Source organism: Agelaius tricolor, unplaced genomic scaffold (assembly GCF_023055355.1).
Source record: "Agelaius tricolor isolate 1412-34295 unplaced genomic scaffold, bAgeTri1.0.p SCAF_11, whole genome shotgun sequence".
Lineage (NCBI taxonomy): Eukaryota > Metazoa > Chordata > Aves > Passeriformes > Icteridae > Agelaius > Agelaius tricolor.
Window position 1 is genome coordinate 30228895 of NW_027269271.1, and position 15484 is coordinate 30244378.

At 43.0% G+C, this 15484-nt stretch overlaps 1 protein-coding gene and 1 long non-coding RNA gene across 7 annotated transcripts in view; both read right to left on the reverse strand.

The window, feature by feature from the left end:
• Positions 1 to 15484, reverse strand: part of LOC139594615 (uncharacterized) — a 276219-nt gene that overhangs the window by 40525 nt on the left and 220210 nt on the right. The gene's annotated exons all lie outside the window — the stretch shown is intronic.
• The window catches only part of LRRC7 (leucine rich repeat containing 7), a 107978-nt gene that overhangs the window by 40525 nt on the left and 51969 nt on the right, over positions 1 to 15484 (reverse strand). For all 4 annotated transcript variants that reach the window (XM_071436982.1, XM_071436984.1, XM_071436981.1 and 1 more), the window contains exons 7-11: positions 8366 to 8429; positions 4860 to 4934; positions 4237 to 4381; positions 3326 to 3398; positions 374 to 503 (exon numbers count right to left, since the gene is read on the reverse strand). In XM_071436982.1, the coding sequence (XP_071293083.1) occupies positions 374 to 503; positions 3326 to 3398; positions 4237 to 4381; positions 4860 to 4934; positions 8366 to 8429 (487 nt within the window). The remainder of the gene's footprint in view (positions 1 to 373; positions 504 to 3325; positions 3399 to 4236; positions 4382 to 4859; positions 4935 to 8365; positions 8430 to 15484) is intronic.

The window sequence follows — 15484 nt, forward strand, 5'->3', positions numbered from 1 at the left end:
AGGGATGGGATGGGATGGGATGGGATGGGATGGGATGGGATGGGATAGGATGGGGTGGGATGGAGTGGAATGGAATGGGATGGTGTCTTCCAGGGGACATCCCAGGGATGGGATGGGATGGGATGGGATGGGATGGGATGGGATGGGATGGGATGGGATGGGGTGGGATGGGATGGGATGGGATGGGATGGGATGGGGTGGGATGGGATGGGATGGGATGGGATGGGATGGGATGGGGTGGGATGGAATGGGATGGTGGCTCCCAGGGCACATCCCAGGTGTGCGATGGTGGCTCCCAGGGGACATCCCAGGTGTGGGATGGTGGCTCCCAGGGGACATCCCGGCCGGGAATGGGGCCTGGAGCAGCTCTCACTTCTCTGGGCAGCTCCGGGAGGAAGTTCTCGTCCACGGCCAGGGTGCGCAGGTTGTGCAGGTACCCGATGGTGGAGGGCAGCGACTCCAGCTCGTTGCAGCTGCAGTCAAATTCCTCCAGCAGGGACAGGCTGGAATGGCAAACCCCTCGTTAGCGGCCCTGCAGGGACTGCATCCCCAAATTAACAACCCCAAAGCTCTGGGAGCTTCACCGGCTCCACCAGCCCCGAGAGGGAACAGCCAGGGGAGATCTGCTGGGGCTGCCCCGGATCCCTGGAAGTGTCCCAGGCCAGGCTGGAGCAGCCTGTGGCAGTGCAAGGTGTCCCTGGTGGCACTGGATGGGCTTTGAGGGCCATCCCAACCCAAAGCATTCCATGATTTCCCTGGCAGGAGTCTATAACCACGGGATTTTTGGAACCCACTTTAAGGCTGTTTGGATTGCCCATGCTACCATTCCGATTTTCTGGGATATTGAGGATATTAAAGAATTCCAAGGGCTTCAGACAGAGGTCAGGGCAACCGAGGTCATGGAACCAAGAATTTAATGTTTGTTAACCCAAGTAACAGGTTTAAGGTTGAAGGTGTGGGATCTGGGTCACCAGACACCACGGATGGGGGCCTGGGAATATATTCAAATGGGAATATATGGATGTACTGCACATTAAAGAGGGAGATATACCAATATACATATTAAATATACAGGTTATAGACATATATTAAAATATTCAAGGAAATATTTCCTAATTTTCTTCTAAAACAAGACTGCAAATTAAAATCCTTCAAGTGAAAGTTGTGTGAACACCACAAGTGCCACCACCCAGCTCCTCTCCCCCTTTGCTCCTCACATTCCACCTCTTACTCTCAAGTGCTTTGATCAGAATAAGGGTAAATAACAGCCAATTATTTCTTCCTAAAATCTCCCATCTCCCTGTCCACTGCCTTAGGGACTTGTCAGAGGATTCTCTGTTTTTTTCCCAAATATTTTGGAGGATCTGTTAGGAAGTTTAGCTCTGACCACACCTTCCACAGACTGAATTGTTCAGGATTCACAGGAGTCTCAGCTGCAGGACTGGGTCTTCACTCTTTATGTAATTCACCTTTATTTCAGTTTCTTAATGAAAAAGTTCTTTCAGCCTTCAGATTTGATGCCAAATGAAAGCAGAGATTGCTGTTCCTCCCAGGGAACCCTCAGAACTTCCCTGTAATTGCTTCCCTGGGAAGCCTTGGACACTTCCAGGGATGGGGCAGCCACAGCTTCAGCTGTGCCCTCCCTGTCCTCCTCCTCCTCCTCCTCCTCCTCCTCCTCCTCACTGATCTCAGCTCTTCCAGCTCCATTCCCCCTGGTTCTTCCACTCCAGATCCTGCTAAAACCTGGGAATACAAATCTACTCTGGCACAGACTGGACCCAAACACTGCCCCAGGCCCAGCTGGGGGTCCCAAATCCCCCCTGGCACCATCCCACCCACCCAGATCCCACAGGGAACATCTCCAGCCTGTGGCTGCATCAGGGAATTAAGGGAACCCCAGGTCTTGTGTGGGATGTTTGCTTAAGCCAGGCCTACTGTGAGCTCTGACAGCCGCCTTGGGCTGGACCTTTGAAGAGAAATCCCAGAAATGAGGGTGGAACTGCCCAGCATTTCCACTGGAAATGGAAATGGAGCCAGCACAGAGAGCTCTCATGGAGCAATCCCAGAGGGAATGCTCCCTCCTGACACTGCCCATCCCTGGGTGACAGGGACAGCATCTGAGGGGGTTCCACCACTGGAAATTTGGAGAAAGAGACCTGGCAAAAGTCCATCCAAAGGGATGGGTCAGAGAGCTGAGTTCCCTGTGATGTGGGACACTCTGCCCTCGTCAGAGGAGAGGGAATTTTCCCCTGGAAAAGCACAGCCAGGGGCTCCAGCACAAGGTGGAGACCCCAGGTGACCCCAGCTGCTCTGCAATTCCACTCCATAGCAGTGGCTGTGCCTTTGGAAATGTAAATAAAGCTCCCTGACAAACACTGAGGAGATACCGGGTTAAAAAAGAGCATTTTGCTTCAGCAATAAACAAAAAAGGTTTAAAAGGTTTAAAAGGCTTCAGATCCTGACTCCCAGAATTACTGAATCTGGATTTAAATCCATCTTTTTGCAGCATCCAGGAGATCTTGGAGCCTTCTGAGCTTTCACTTGGATGAGAATTTGCTGCTCCACAGAGATTTGGGGAGCAAAGATTTGTCCTTCAGTGATTCCCATCCCCAGCCTTTAATGCTCTCCATGAAAATCCCATAACCCCAAAACACTCCAAGGACGAGCCAGCCTGGGCTTTCAGTGGCTGCAGCTGGAATAGGTCACAAATGTGGATTATTTTGCCCAAACGGCATCACAACAAGCTAAATTCTTCTTGAAGCAGGCCAGGGCCAGGGCTTGGAGCAGCCTGGGATGGTGGGGGGTGGGATGGGGTCATTCTGGAGGATTTTGGAAGCCACCAAGCTGCAGCCCCCAGCAGAAGGAGGCAGAGCCATGTGAGACCCCACACCAGAGAGCTTCCCATGATCTCAGCCCCTGGAATCCTCCTGGCTTTCCCACAGAGGTTTCTGCCGTATTTTAGGAGCTCTCCATCCCTGTGAGGCCACAGATCCTTGTGAGCTCCAAGCCCTGGCTGTTGCCATGGCAACAGATGGATTTCCCCCAAATTCTTCTGCTTTCACTTCTCTGCTCATCCAAATTGATTCACACCCAAAACCTTTGGTTTTCCTCTTGGAAAATTGGATATATTTTACCTTCTTCCCCCTTGCACTGAAAAATCCCCAGGACTAAAAGTGATGCTCCAAATTAAAATGTTACAGCCTGGGGGTTGGAAATTATTTCAGAATTCAAAGTATATTTGTCTTCTTTTCTATTTGAAAGCCCACACTCCTTGAGCAGAAGGGAAAAGGTATTTGAATTAAAAAGGGTTGAAACTTGGACTCACTTTCCAATGGCATTGGGCAGGATGGTGAGCTGGTTGTCATCCACTTTCAGGGTTGTCAGTCTCTTCAACAATCCTGCAGGAAGAAATGATGGGTGAAGAGCTCCCATGGAGATCTCCTGGAACCCCACAAGCAATGGTTTGCAACCCTGAACAGCTCTGCTCTGGATTTTAGGGAGTGTAATCCCAAATGGGTTTATTCCTGCTAAATGCCCTCTGAAAACCAATCTGGGCCATAGAACAAAAATCCTGGGATTGATGGGGAGAGGAACAAGATGGAAAACAGGAGGAGAAGACACACAGTAAGAGTGTCAATAACTAGCTACGTTAATTACCAATCCATGTTGGAATCTGAGTAAATTGATTTAAAATTGAGGAATTTTGCAGTTCTGTGTTTAAAGGGAAAGGGAAAAGGGCTCGGAACTGAACGGAAATATTCCAGTGGACAGAGGGATGTCCCTACAGCCACCCAGCTCCCAGAACTTCCACAGGTCCTAAATAATCAAGAATTCTATGCATGTAAAACTCTCAAAATAAAAAGAAAATTCATAGTTTGAGTTATTTCCTTTTTATTTCCTTTTCCCACTGTGAACGAGCAGCAATCCCATCATCGCTCTCAGACTGATTTTTACATTTAAATGAAATTAGTTCTGTCCTTCTTGGCCTCTTTTCCTCAAAACAGCAAACCAGGTGGACCAATTCCTTCCAACCAGGGAATTCTGCTCCTGACTTTACAAAATGGGACTGTCCAGACACCATTTTCTGCCTCCTTTGGGATTTAATGGCAGGCCTTGCTCCATGATTAGAAAATCCCGTAATTCCAAAAATAAAAATAAAATAAAATAAAATAAAAATTTAAAAAATATTAAGAAAAAAATCTGTCAAATGGAGAGGAATGCCAGATCTCTCCTCACCTATGGAATCTGGCAGCTGCTGCAGCATGTTGGAGGAGAGGAGGAGATCCTCCAGCCCCTCGCAGCCCGAGATGTCCAGGTCGACCGTCTCGATCCTGTTTTTGGACACATCCAGGTACACGAGCTGTTTTAACTTCCCTATAGACTTAATAGCACGTGAGACAGAGTTACTTGAGCAGACAGAGCTGTTAATTAGAGAGTTAATTAGAGACAAACACACAAATCCAGCTGATCTGGAGTTATCTCAGCACCCTTTGGATCGCTGCTCTCCCTGTGGCAGGGCCGGGGTGGGCTCAGCCTCAAAGGAACAAAATTAACCCCCCCCAGGTTAATTAATGTGCTCCAAATTCATTAAATCTGCTGGGATTTGGCATTCCAGGGCATGCAGCTGAGGTGCTCCTCCATCTGGACACAGGTCCAAGGGATATTCCCAATTCCCACCTTCCACCAGGCAGGTGGAGCTTTTCTGTGTTGAACCATCCCCAAACTTTTATCTTAATTAATGAATTAATTAATTGCTGACTCTGCACCCACCCAAGGAAATGAACAGGCAGCTGTTCCCTGCCAGGCAAACAGGGGAATCACTAAATCACCCAATAATTCCCTAAAATAAATGTCCATACCCCAGGTAGCACTTGCAAGGAATTATTGTCCATCCACAGCTCCTTCAGATTCTGGATTTGTTCAAGAACCTCAGGCTGAGGAAAAGAGTAAACAGTTATGGGGAGCTAAGTAAAGCAATGTGTCTTTATTTAAATAAAAATCAACATTTTCTTAAGAAAACAAAGCTTCCCTCTTCATTTCCCTTTGGTTTTTGTACCCCACCTCAGCCTTCCAGGTGTTCAAGGACAAGAAGAGAACATTCCCTTGGCGTAATTTAACCACTGCTGCTCTTTATCAAAACTTGTACAATTTAAGAGCCTTTTGCAAAAGAAATGAGCCCAAAGGAAACATCCTGGGGAGATTTAACATCTGCAGTTGGCACAGGCAGGAGTCAGAATGCACAGGAGAAAATGGGCACCGATAAAACCTGGAACTGCAGAATCAAACTTTCGTCTGTTTTATTCTTTTCAGGGTATCAGTGTGAGGAGGGAAAAAAGGCAATTCCCCAAATCACTCCTCACAGCTGAGAAATCCCAGAATTACAAATGCAGGCCACAAATATTCCCAGGTTTCCTCAGCAGTGTTTTCCTTTCCCACTAAACACTTTCCTCAGCAAACCAACACTTGGAATTTGCCCTCCCAGGTTGTAAAGATTTTTTTCCAAAGCCTGTCAGAAGCTGGTATTAAATGTTCCATGAAATATTCCATTAAATATTCCATTCCCAGCCTTTGGGAGCAGAACAATTGCCCTGGAATGGTTCCAACACAGGCAGAAGCAAATGGACCTCCAGACCCCAAGAGAGTCCTGGAGTTACCCCATGTGGTCTGGTTTGGAATGCTGCCATTCCCAGAAGGAATCTGATTTTCCCTGATTGCCCAGGGAATGGTGGGAGAAGCTGCTGATGCCTCAGCAGGTAAGAACAAAGCTGATGAACAGGAGAACTCACCCCTTGTTTCCACACCTCCACCTAATGAGCTCCTATTAAAAACTAGTGGTGAGCATTTTAAAGATGATTTATTTTGCCTCTGTTAATTCCATTGAAATTCTGCTGTCCTTCGATGATTAAAACCACTTCTCATTTCCAGGCTGAATTGATTAATGGGCATTTGATACTATTTGTTCCTGGGCTGATTAATGTTTCTTTATCCCTCTGGAGTGTTCACGGGCTGAGGTCATTATGGATAATCATAATTTCCCCTCTCAACTTTAATTTGCTTTTCAATCCCTTTTATTAGCAGACACCTTTCTTCAAGGCCTGTTCCTGGCCTGTGCAGAGCACACTCTGATGGGGAATTCCTTGGATTGTGATTCCCCAGGATGATGGAATTTCCCATTAATGTGGAGCACCATGGAATATTCCCCATTGTGGCACACCATGATCCTGACAGGATCTCGTGGATGGGCTGGTATCAAAGTGCCATTAAAACCTTGTTTGTCTGTGTTAGGAATGCTTTGGTTTGGGGCTCTTTGGGGAACGTTCTCATTTTCCACAGAGGTTGCTACAATTGGAATAGAGTGGAATGGGAATGGGAATAGGACAGAAAAGGAATGGGAAAAGGAGTGGAATGAAATATAATAGAACAGAATAGAATGGAATAGCAACAGGAATAGAGTAGGGATAGGAACAGGAATAGGAACAGGAACAGAAGGGAACCAACTGGAAGGGTTTCACATTGACCACCCAGTCCAGCTCCCCAACCAAACTTTGGTCTGACCAAACTTTAAAGGATATTATTCAGGGAATTGTCCAAACATCCCTTTCCAGGAGCCTGTCCCAGGCTCTGACCACCCTCTCCATGCAGAAAAGCTTCCTGGGATCGAGTCTGAATGGAAGACTCACAGGAATTTTTGAGGAAGTCACATTCTATTCTATTCTATTCTATTCTATTCTATTCTATTCTATTCTATTCTATTCTATTCTATTCTATTCCATTCCTTTTCCTTTTCATTTTCCTTTTCTTTTTCCTTTTCCTTTTCCTTTTCCTTTTCCTTTTCCTTTTCCTTTTCCTTTTCCTTTTCCTTTTCCTTTTCCTTTTCCTTTTCCTTCCCTCCCTATTCCCCTCCTGAATTTCCCCCAAGCCTTGCTGCTGCCTGCAGACTCCCCTGGGCCTCTGGAGCAAACCTGGCAAAGCTGCTGCCTCCAGCCTTGCCCTGCTCCAGGCACAGCTCTGCTCCTCCTCCTCCTCCTGCCCCAGGTCTGGCTCCCCAGAATGAGCCAGGGAGGTGCCAGACTCTGGGGTTTGCTGCTCCTGGAGTGACAGGAGCTGCCCCTTCCCTTCCCTTCCTTGATGGCAGCTTGGGTGCAGCTGCTCCTCAGGGAGCCAGACTGGCATTCCAGGGGTGCACAGCTCTCCCTGGATCTGGGAGCCCTGATCCCAGCAGGGTGGGTGAGCAGAGCAGAGCAGAGCAGAGCAGAGAATGGACAGAAGCTCATTTTGGCCGTGGCTCCATCAGGAAGGGCACAGAGTAATCCAGCCCCAAGGAAAGGGCCACAACACTCCCAGGACACCAAAGAAATCAGGCTCTCCCACACCCACCAACTCACCTCTCTCCACTAAAAAGGAAATTTCTATGAAAACCCAAGTCAGAGTTTCAGAATCCATGAATACAGGACCTTTTAATCTTTTTTTTTTCCAGGTGTGAGTTAAACTAGCACCAGTTTTCCTGTGACATTCCTGCACATTCCCACTGTGCCTTGGCCTCTTGGCCCATTTGCCTCCTGCAATTTGATTCCAGTTCCTACATTTGGCTGAAAAATGAGTAAACTTGGGAATTCTGGCCCTAACAGGAGGATGGGACCACCTCTCTCCTGATCTGTCCCTCGTGGGCTCACTGGGCTGCCATGGAAATGTGTGGAATATTGTCCAGTTCCTTTCAAACACCACAAACCCAACCCAGAAGAGAGGCTCTGAGCTCGGCCAGGATTTAATTCCTACAATTAACATTCCAAGCAGCTCTCCCGAAAATTTCTCTCTGTTTATCCACGCTGAAGATTTTAATTAAAAATCGGAGTTAAATCCTCTCTTTCCTCCTGCATGGAATAAATGAGCAGCCTGGAACAGGGTGGGAGCTGCTCCATGAAACAGATGTAGAGACTTTGCTACAGCTTTGTAGCACCAGGTGACATTTCAGGGTTTGTTTGGAGTGGAATTATCTCAGTTTTAACTAAAGCTACAGGAACTATTCCCTTGTAGGGCTGTAATCCCTGATCCTGCTCTTCCATGGCTCCCAAGGAACAGCATCTCTCACTTCCTGTGCTGACAACAGGGAAAATTCCCAAAATGTTTCAATCTCAGGGAAATTAATTCTGGTTTTAGGGATGAGCTAGGGGCAGAAATTCCCTAAGAGGTTCAGAATTGACCTCTGCTGGAATTGCAGAATGCCAGACTGGCTTGGGTTGGAGGGAAATGTGTCCCTTACCCAAGGCCATGATCCCACAAAGCCCCTCCAGTAAAAGTTTAATTCCCCATGGACAGAGCACCCAAACCCCCCAGGTTTCCCCTTAAAAACTGGAGCATTTCTTACCAGCTCAGAGAACTCATTATTGCCCAGATCGAGCCTCTCCAGCTGAGTCAGTTTGTGCATTGACCTGGAACAGGTGGGCAAAGACTCAAAATGAGATTTTAACTGGCAAAACATCAGTCGGGTTTTGGGGGGATAAAAAGAAAGGAAAATATTTTAGTGGGAAAATAAAGCTGCATTGATACTCTGATGGCAAATAAAAGAATTGCACCAGTTTGATGCTGATGCAAATTTCAATAATATATTCCATCCCTGAGACATTGACTGAGGTCATGGAACTCAAAAGCCAGCAACAGTTGTTTTCATACAAAAATAAACAAAACCTTGGTAGATTTTTGTGTGTTTGCCCAGGGAAAGTGCCCCATGTTATATCAATAAGTGATTGAAATGATATATTGTGGCTTTTTGAGAGAGATTTATGCATTTGCTGTGGTTTTTTACAAACCACTAGAAAGTGTTTGGACTCATGATCCAGGTCCCCTGCTCTGAGGTTCAGATTTGATCAAGTTCAAAGTTAATAAATCAATTTTTTTTTCCTTTGTTTCCATGAACAAAACTGGAGCAGGGTTTTATCCCAAGGGCAGGATTTCTCTTTAAGCCCTGACAGACCAAAGTGGACCAAACACCACACTGGGTTTGGGGGGCACAGTGAAAAAAGAGGATAAAAATAATTAAATCATTTAGCATGAACTGCAACAGGCAGTTCAGAGGCCTCCTGAGGTAATCAGATCCTAATCAAAAAATTAGCATAGCCTTAATTACTGTGATCTAAAATATCAACCATTTTATCTCTGCAATTTGTACCAGAGGTAGAAGTGATTATTGTTGAAAGGCTGTGGCTGAAAAGCACAGCCCTGGCTCAGCGTTTCAGCCTGGCTGTGCTGAGAGCACTGCTGCTGTTTTATTGCCAGAAAATGCCACTTTTCCTCTGTTAAAACAGGGAAATAAACTCCAAAAAAACCCCAAGAATTAAAGTCCACAGGAACAGGAAATAAACCCCAGAGAAACAGGGAATAAAATCCATGGACATAGGGAAATAAACTCCACAGAAACAGGAAATAAACTCCACAGAAACAGGAAATAAACCCCACAAAACCAGGAAAATAAACTCCACAGAAACAGGGAAATAAACCCCACAAAACCAGGGAAACAAACTCCACTGAAATGTATCACCAGATATTATAATAACGAATATTTTCACATTATTATTACACACATTATACATTATCCATATTATATATATTTTAATATTTTATATATCTCTATTATATCTTTTCAATGATTAAATCCTGGAACTCTTCAGAGATTAAATCCACTCAAATTGGTAAAACCTTTGTCTTTCATCCCAAATTCTTTTGAGCACAACTTCAACAGCTTTGGGTTTTCTACTGTAGATTCAGCTTCAAATGCAACTTTTACCCATTATTTGTGCCATTTCTACAGCCAAATAAACAATTCCAGAACCTGAAACTGATGTGGGGGCAGATGAATTTCAGGGGGTTGGGGCCCCATCAAAAAACGAAGCTCTGCTGATGTTCCCAATGGAAAATCAGATTTTCCCATTAGCTGCTGCTGTTTTTATCTCTTTCCCATAATAATTTATATTTTTCTCATGGAAAGCTTCGTTACAGTTTTTATGTGGGGTCATTTACAGAGGTGGATCAGGAAAGGAACAGTTATGGGCAATGCTCAGTTAAATATTCAGTGCTTAAAGGAGGCTGTGGGGAGAATGAATGGGCCAAAGGTTTCCCCCAGACCTTTATGGGGATCCCATTTGGAGCTTTCCTTCCACTCACGAGTGAGAGGAGACTTTGGGCGATAAGGATGGAATTCTCACAAGGTTCAGAATAAAATGATTTTATTTTAAAATTATTTTGGGATTTTAAAAATTTTTATTTTAAAATTATTTTGTGATTTTTAAAAAATATGATGTGCTTTTTAAAAGGCTACAGAGGCACGGAAATCAACACCAGGAGGGTGAGGCTGGGGGGCTCTCCAGGGTTATCCATGTTCTCCCCTCCCTCCATTCGGGGGCAGCAAGTTTTTCCCTGGATTTCAGCATTCCTAATGGGATGGAAAATAACATTTCCTCTTCTCCTCTGAAAAAGAGCACCACAATTCCGTGGAAAAGACCTTAAAGCTCATCTGGCCCATGGAAGGTGTCCCTGTCCATGGAACTGGATGGGATTTCAGCACCCTCCCAACCCAAACCAGCCTTGAAAATCTGGGATTCTGTGAAAAATAATTAATTATTAATAATAATTATAGATATAATTATTATTTATTAATTAATTTATTAATTTTATATTATAATATAAATAATAATTTAATACTTTTAATAATAATAATAATTAATAAAATAAATTTGAAAAATTTTATTTGAAAAACAAAATCAATTAATAAAATAAATAAAACAATTTAAAAATAAAAATTAATAATCCATTTTCCAGACAACTTTACCACCTTTAAAAATAGGAAAATCTATTTTTCCTAAAGCAAAACAGTGGGAAAAGCCTTTTTTTTTTTTTTTTTCCAAAGCAAAACAATGGGATGCATTTCCCAGCCTCTTCCCTGAGCAGCAAACAGATCCAGCTTGGAAAATCCTCAAGGGAAAGCTCGTAGTAGCAGCTGCCGATTAAAATATTGCCAATATTTTGATAAGGTAGTGAAGCTGGGGGGGTGTGAGTTCCCCAAGCCAGCCAGAGCTGCTATTTGAGGAAAACAGGGCACCAGGAACGCTGCAAATATTTGTAAACCCAAAGTGTGGCAAACACTTCCCATCCTCATCAGGAACCGGGGAGAAAAGTGGAGCAGCATCTCAAAAAATAGCAGGAGGAAGTGAAGCTTTTCCCTAAATTTATCCCCCCCGGACAGATTCTCAGCTGATTTAAATTGTGTCTTCAACAGGCTTCAAAAAAAACCCCCAAAAAAACCCAAAAAACCCTGTGGTTTTTGCCAAGCAGCTTCCAAAAGTGGGGTTTGGGAAGTGCTGAGGATGGGAGGAATGTGGGTTTTTGTGGCAGGGATGTTTGTGAGGCACAGGGAAGCTTTGGACCACTCTGATACCAGGTTCCTGGAAGGAAAAATCACTTTTATCCAGCAAATTCCTGCCCGAAGGGAGGTAAAGGATGGGGAGGGCTGGAATCTTAGAATGTCATTCTGGAATTTCTGGGTTATCCATTCATTTCTCCTTTTGGAGCAAAGTCTCGGCTGCAGAAAGCACAAAAATTGTCACTCCGTGGGGTTAGAAACTCCAAATGTGCAAATTTAACCTCTGCAAAACAGCCTCTGGTGTTGATAATAGGAAGGTTCTTGTCTAATTCACTTGATTTTGTTTCAAAAACAAGACAAAAATCTGCTTTTCACACAGTTTTTATGATGCTGCTGAAAAACCTTAATGTGTTTCACCTCCTTATACACAGTCCCAGCACTTTGAGAAATAACCATAAATAAGAGTCACAAATAATCCCAATAAATCTGAATTTCAGCAAGAAGAGGAAAACTTCCCCACTCTGCCTTGTTCCCAAATGATTTTTTCCAACATTTTGGGGAGTTGTGGATTCCTGGCACATTCATTTGGTGGGACTAATTCAAATTAAAACTTTGGGTCTATCTCTAAGTCTGGGGGGGAGAGAGAAATGGAAAAAGGTGGGAAGGCCTGGAGAAAAAAATGGAATGAATGTCAGATAAAAATGTCATTTTTCACACTGTGTTTACAGAAAAAAAAAAATCAAAGTACACTTGGAATTCAAAGGACTGGGAAAATTCCATTTTATGGAAATTAGTAAGAGGAAGTTCTTGTGGGTGAAAAATGTGTCTTTCTCCCAGGTTTTTTCCCCAATATCTAATTGGGAAGCCAAACCAGATATTTTAAATTATAGCTGCACCAAAATCTTGTTTTCACCCCTACATTCATTACCCAGAAGGAAAATCTTAATTGAGGAAGATCCTTCCTGTGTCCATTTCTCCTTCCAATATTTTAATGGAAAATTTTAACCAGGCTGCTCTTGGTCTTAAATGATGAGAAGAAAATTTATCCAATTTCCCCTTTATCAAGGAAAATATTGGAGCACCAATAGGAAAATATTATACAAAATAGGAAAATTTAATTTTTACAGAATTGAATGCACAGAAATCCTTTTGTAACTTAAATTGTGGCAGCTAAAAACCCCCAGAAATTCAGCCCAGCCTGAGGGATTTGGAGAAAAAGGCAAAGCAGAAAATTCCTAAATTCCATTGCCCACAACAGGTAAAGCCAAAAAACGACTTCCAGAGGAAAAACCTGAATTTTGACAGCAAAAAGAATGAATAAAACCGGGGGGCTGAAACCAACCCTTTATTTTCACAGGGGTCTGGTTGGGTACAGTCAGAGCCTAAAAGAATCACGAATTAAAACCAGAATTCAAAACACTGGTTTCGATTTTAAGGCTGAAAACAGCAACATTTTAAGGCTGAAAACTGAGCAAGATAAAATGAGTGATTTTAACAAAAGGAAAATCAGGGAAAAAGGAAAATTGAGGAAAAAGGAAAATCGAGGGAAAAGGAAAATAAACCCCCACCCCATCATCATCATCATCCTCTTGTCCATGAAGTCCTGTCATTCCTGACTCCAAGCAGGAGGAGAAGGACAAGGATGAAATATTTTGGAAGATTGCAAAGAGGGAGCTGGAAAATCTGATAATTTCAGGAATTTCAGCCTGAAACCCCCACAGAGCAGAGGAACCCAAGCAAAGGAGAGCAGAGGAGATCAAAGTGCTGAGGAGCCACACGTGGCCATCCGGGATGGAATGTCCCATTTCTGGCTGCTTTCAGCCCATTTCCCCAGTTCCCAGTTTCCCCAGTGATCACATTCCCTGGGAGCTCACACAAACACTGAAATATCTCCCCTCCATTCTGGTTTTTCAGGTAAATATCATTATTTCCAGGCCCTCCCTTACCCTTCACTGTGCAATCCCTGTTTTTTTCCTATCAGGACCTGCTCCAGCCTTTCCCATTTCCCAAACGAGCTCTCCCCGTTTTTTTACCCCAAACTGATTTTTTTGGGATTTGATCATCCCGTTGGACTCCTGAGAGCAATCAGGAATATTCTGATTTTATTCTGATTTTCGATTTTTTCTTTTACTTTGGGAGGAGTCTGGGATCTGCCCCGTGGCACAAGCATCCCTTTGGCTCAGGTGAGAATTCCCTGATAAATCCATTTGGATCCACGGCTCCCAAACATTTCACACCCCTCTCAAACTCTGCCATCCCTCATTCCCAGCCTCATTCCCAGCTGGAGAGCTCCTGATTTATCCCCAAATTCCCTTCACTGGTCCCTTGGGATGTGACTTTGCACATTAAATCCCAAATTTTGACTGCGCTGCCCTCCAGAACGCCACAGTCCTGCCCATTTTCTGGGCACTGCAACTTCTCCTTCCCAAGAAGCAAATTAATCCTGAAGTCCAGGAGAAATCCTGTTTTTCTTTTTTTCTTTTCCTTACATCAGGACTTGCTCTTTGGAAAGGATCCATTGGATGTCATTTTTCTAGCAGGTCCTGCAGGAAAACAATTCCTGCTGCCAAGAAACCCCAAAGATCTGCAGAGAGCCGTGAGTCAGAGGATGAGAACAGCAAATCCAGGGAATTTCTCATCCCTCCAGGCCCTGCTGAGTCACCAGGCCCCAAGGAGGTCCCTGCAACCCTTCCATTTTCCAGCTGGATTTGGGAACAAATCCCCCAGAACCGCGGGAAGGTGTTTCCCTCTGCCCAGGGGTGGGAACTGGAAAAACAAAAACTTCCACAGACACCAAAAGGTTGGATCTACAGCCCTAGAAAAAAATTAGATTAATGCAAAAATACAAGACACAGGCATTGAACATAAAACATAAAGCAAAAATACAAGATACAGACATTGAACATAAAACAGACGCAGACACAAAACAAAACCATCAAATTATGTTTCTGTAGTTATAAGTATATGCCTTAAGTAAGTGAGAAACTGTATTAATAAAAAAATAAAGAGTTTATAATATAAGAGTGCAGTTTAATAAAGCTAAGAGTTTAAAAGTTAGAATAGAAATGTGTGAGCATGTAAGTTAAAAACCTGTTAGACAAAAGTATCCACAGTACAAGAGAAGTAAGTGATAAGTTAGAAAAGTAGAATAAACCCTGTAACAACTGTCTTAGTTTTAAAAATTATATATTCTATGAATTATAATATATTATAATATATACTATATCATAGATTATAATATATATTTCTATATAAATAACATACAATATATATTTATATTAAATTATATAATTAAAATTATATATTTATATTATATATAATTATATAATAAAACATATAATTATATATAATTATATATTTATATAATAAATATATATATTTATAGTATATATAACATAATATATAAATGATACATTATATATAATATACACACACATACATATATATAATATTATAATGAAGAAACTTGTAACTATTCCCAAGCTATAACCAACAACTTACTCCTTTAAAATCTCACAACCTCTGAGACTAATGTTTATCCAAACAATAAATCATTCTTAACTTAAAAATAATCCCACTCCTTCACTAAAACAGCAATAATAATTGATGGTGCCCTGTATGAGAGATCAGCCCAGGGCTGGAATTGACTCCAGGATCTTTGAAAATTCCAGGCTGCTTTTGAGAACTTTTCCACTTAACTTAAATAATCCTGAGCAGAAGGGACTCAGTTTCCTGCTGGCACAGTAAAGCCCAAACCATTTAATTCTGGACAGACCATGAGGAGAAAATCTTTTCCTGAGGGTGTTTTCAACACTTCAGATGAGTCCTGGGTGAGGAGAGCGCTGCCACAGCCTCACTGACCAGGGTTAGCTCATCTGGTGCTGCCCAATTTTGTTTATTTATCTTAAAATATTTCAGATATTTATCTCAAAATGTCAGATTTTGGCTTTTGAGCTACACTCAGCTGAACAACCATTGTGCATCTTCCCTTATATCATGGAATCACTAACTGGGTTTTTTTTGCTAAATACCTTTTTTGCTAAAAAAAGTAGAATTTATTTTATAAATGAAAAACAAAAAACAAAAAACAGTTCATCAGAGAAACATCATCACCATTGCTTCCAGCCCAAA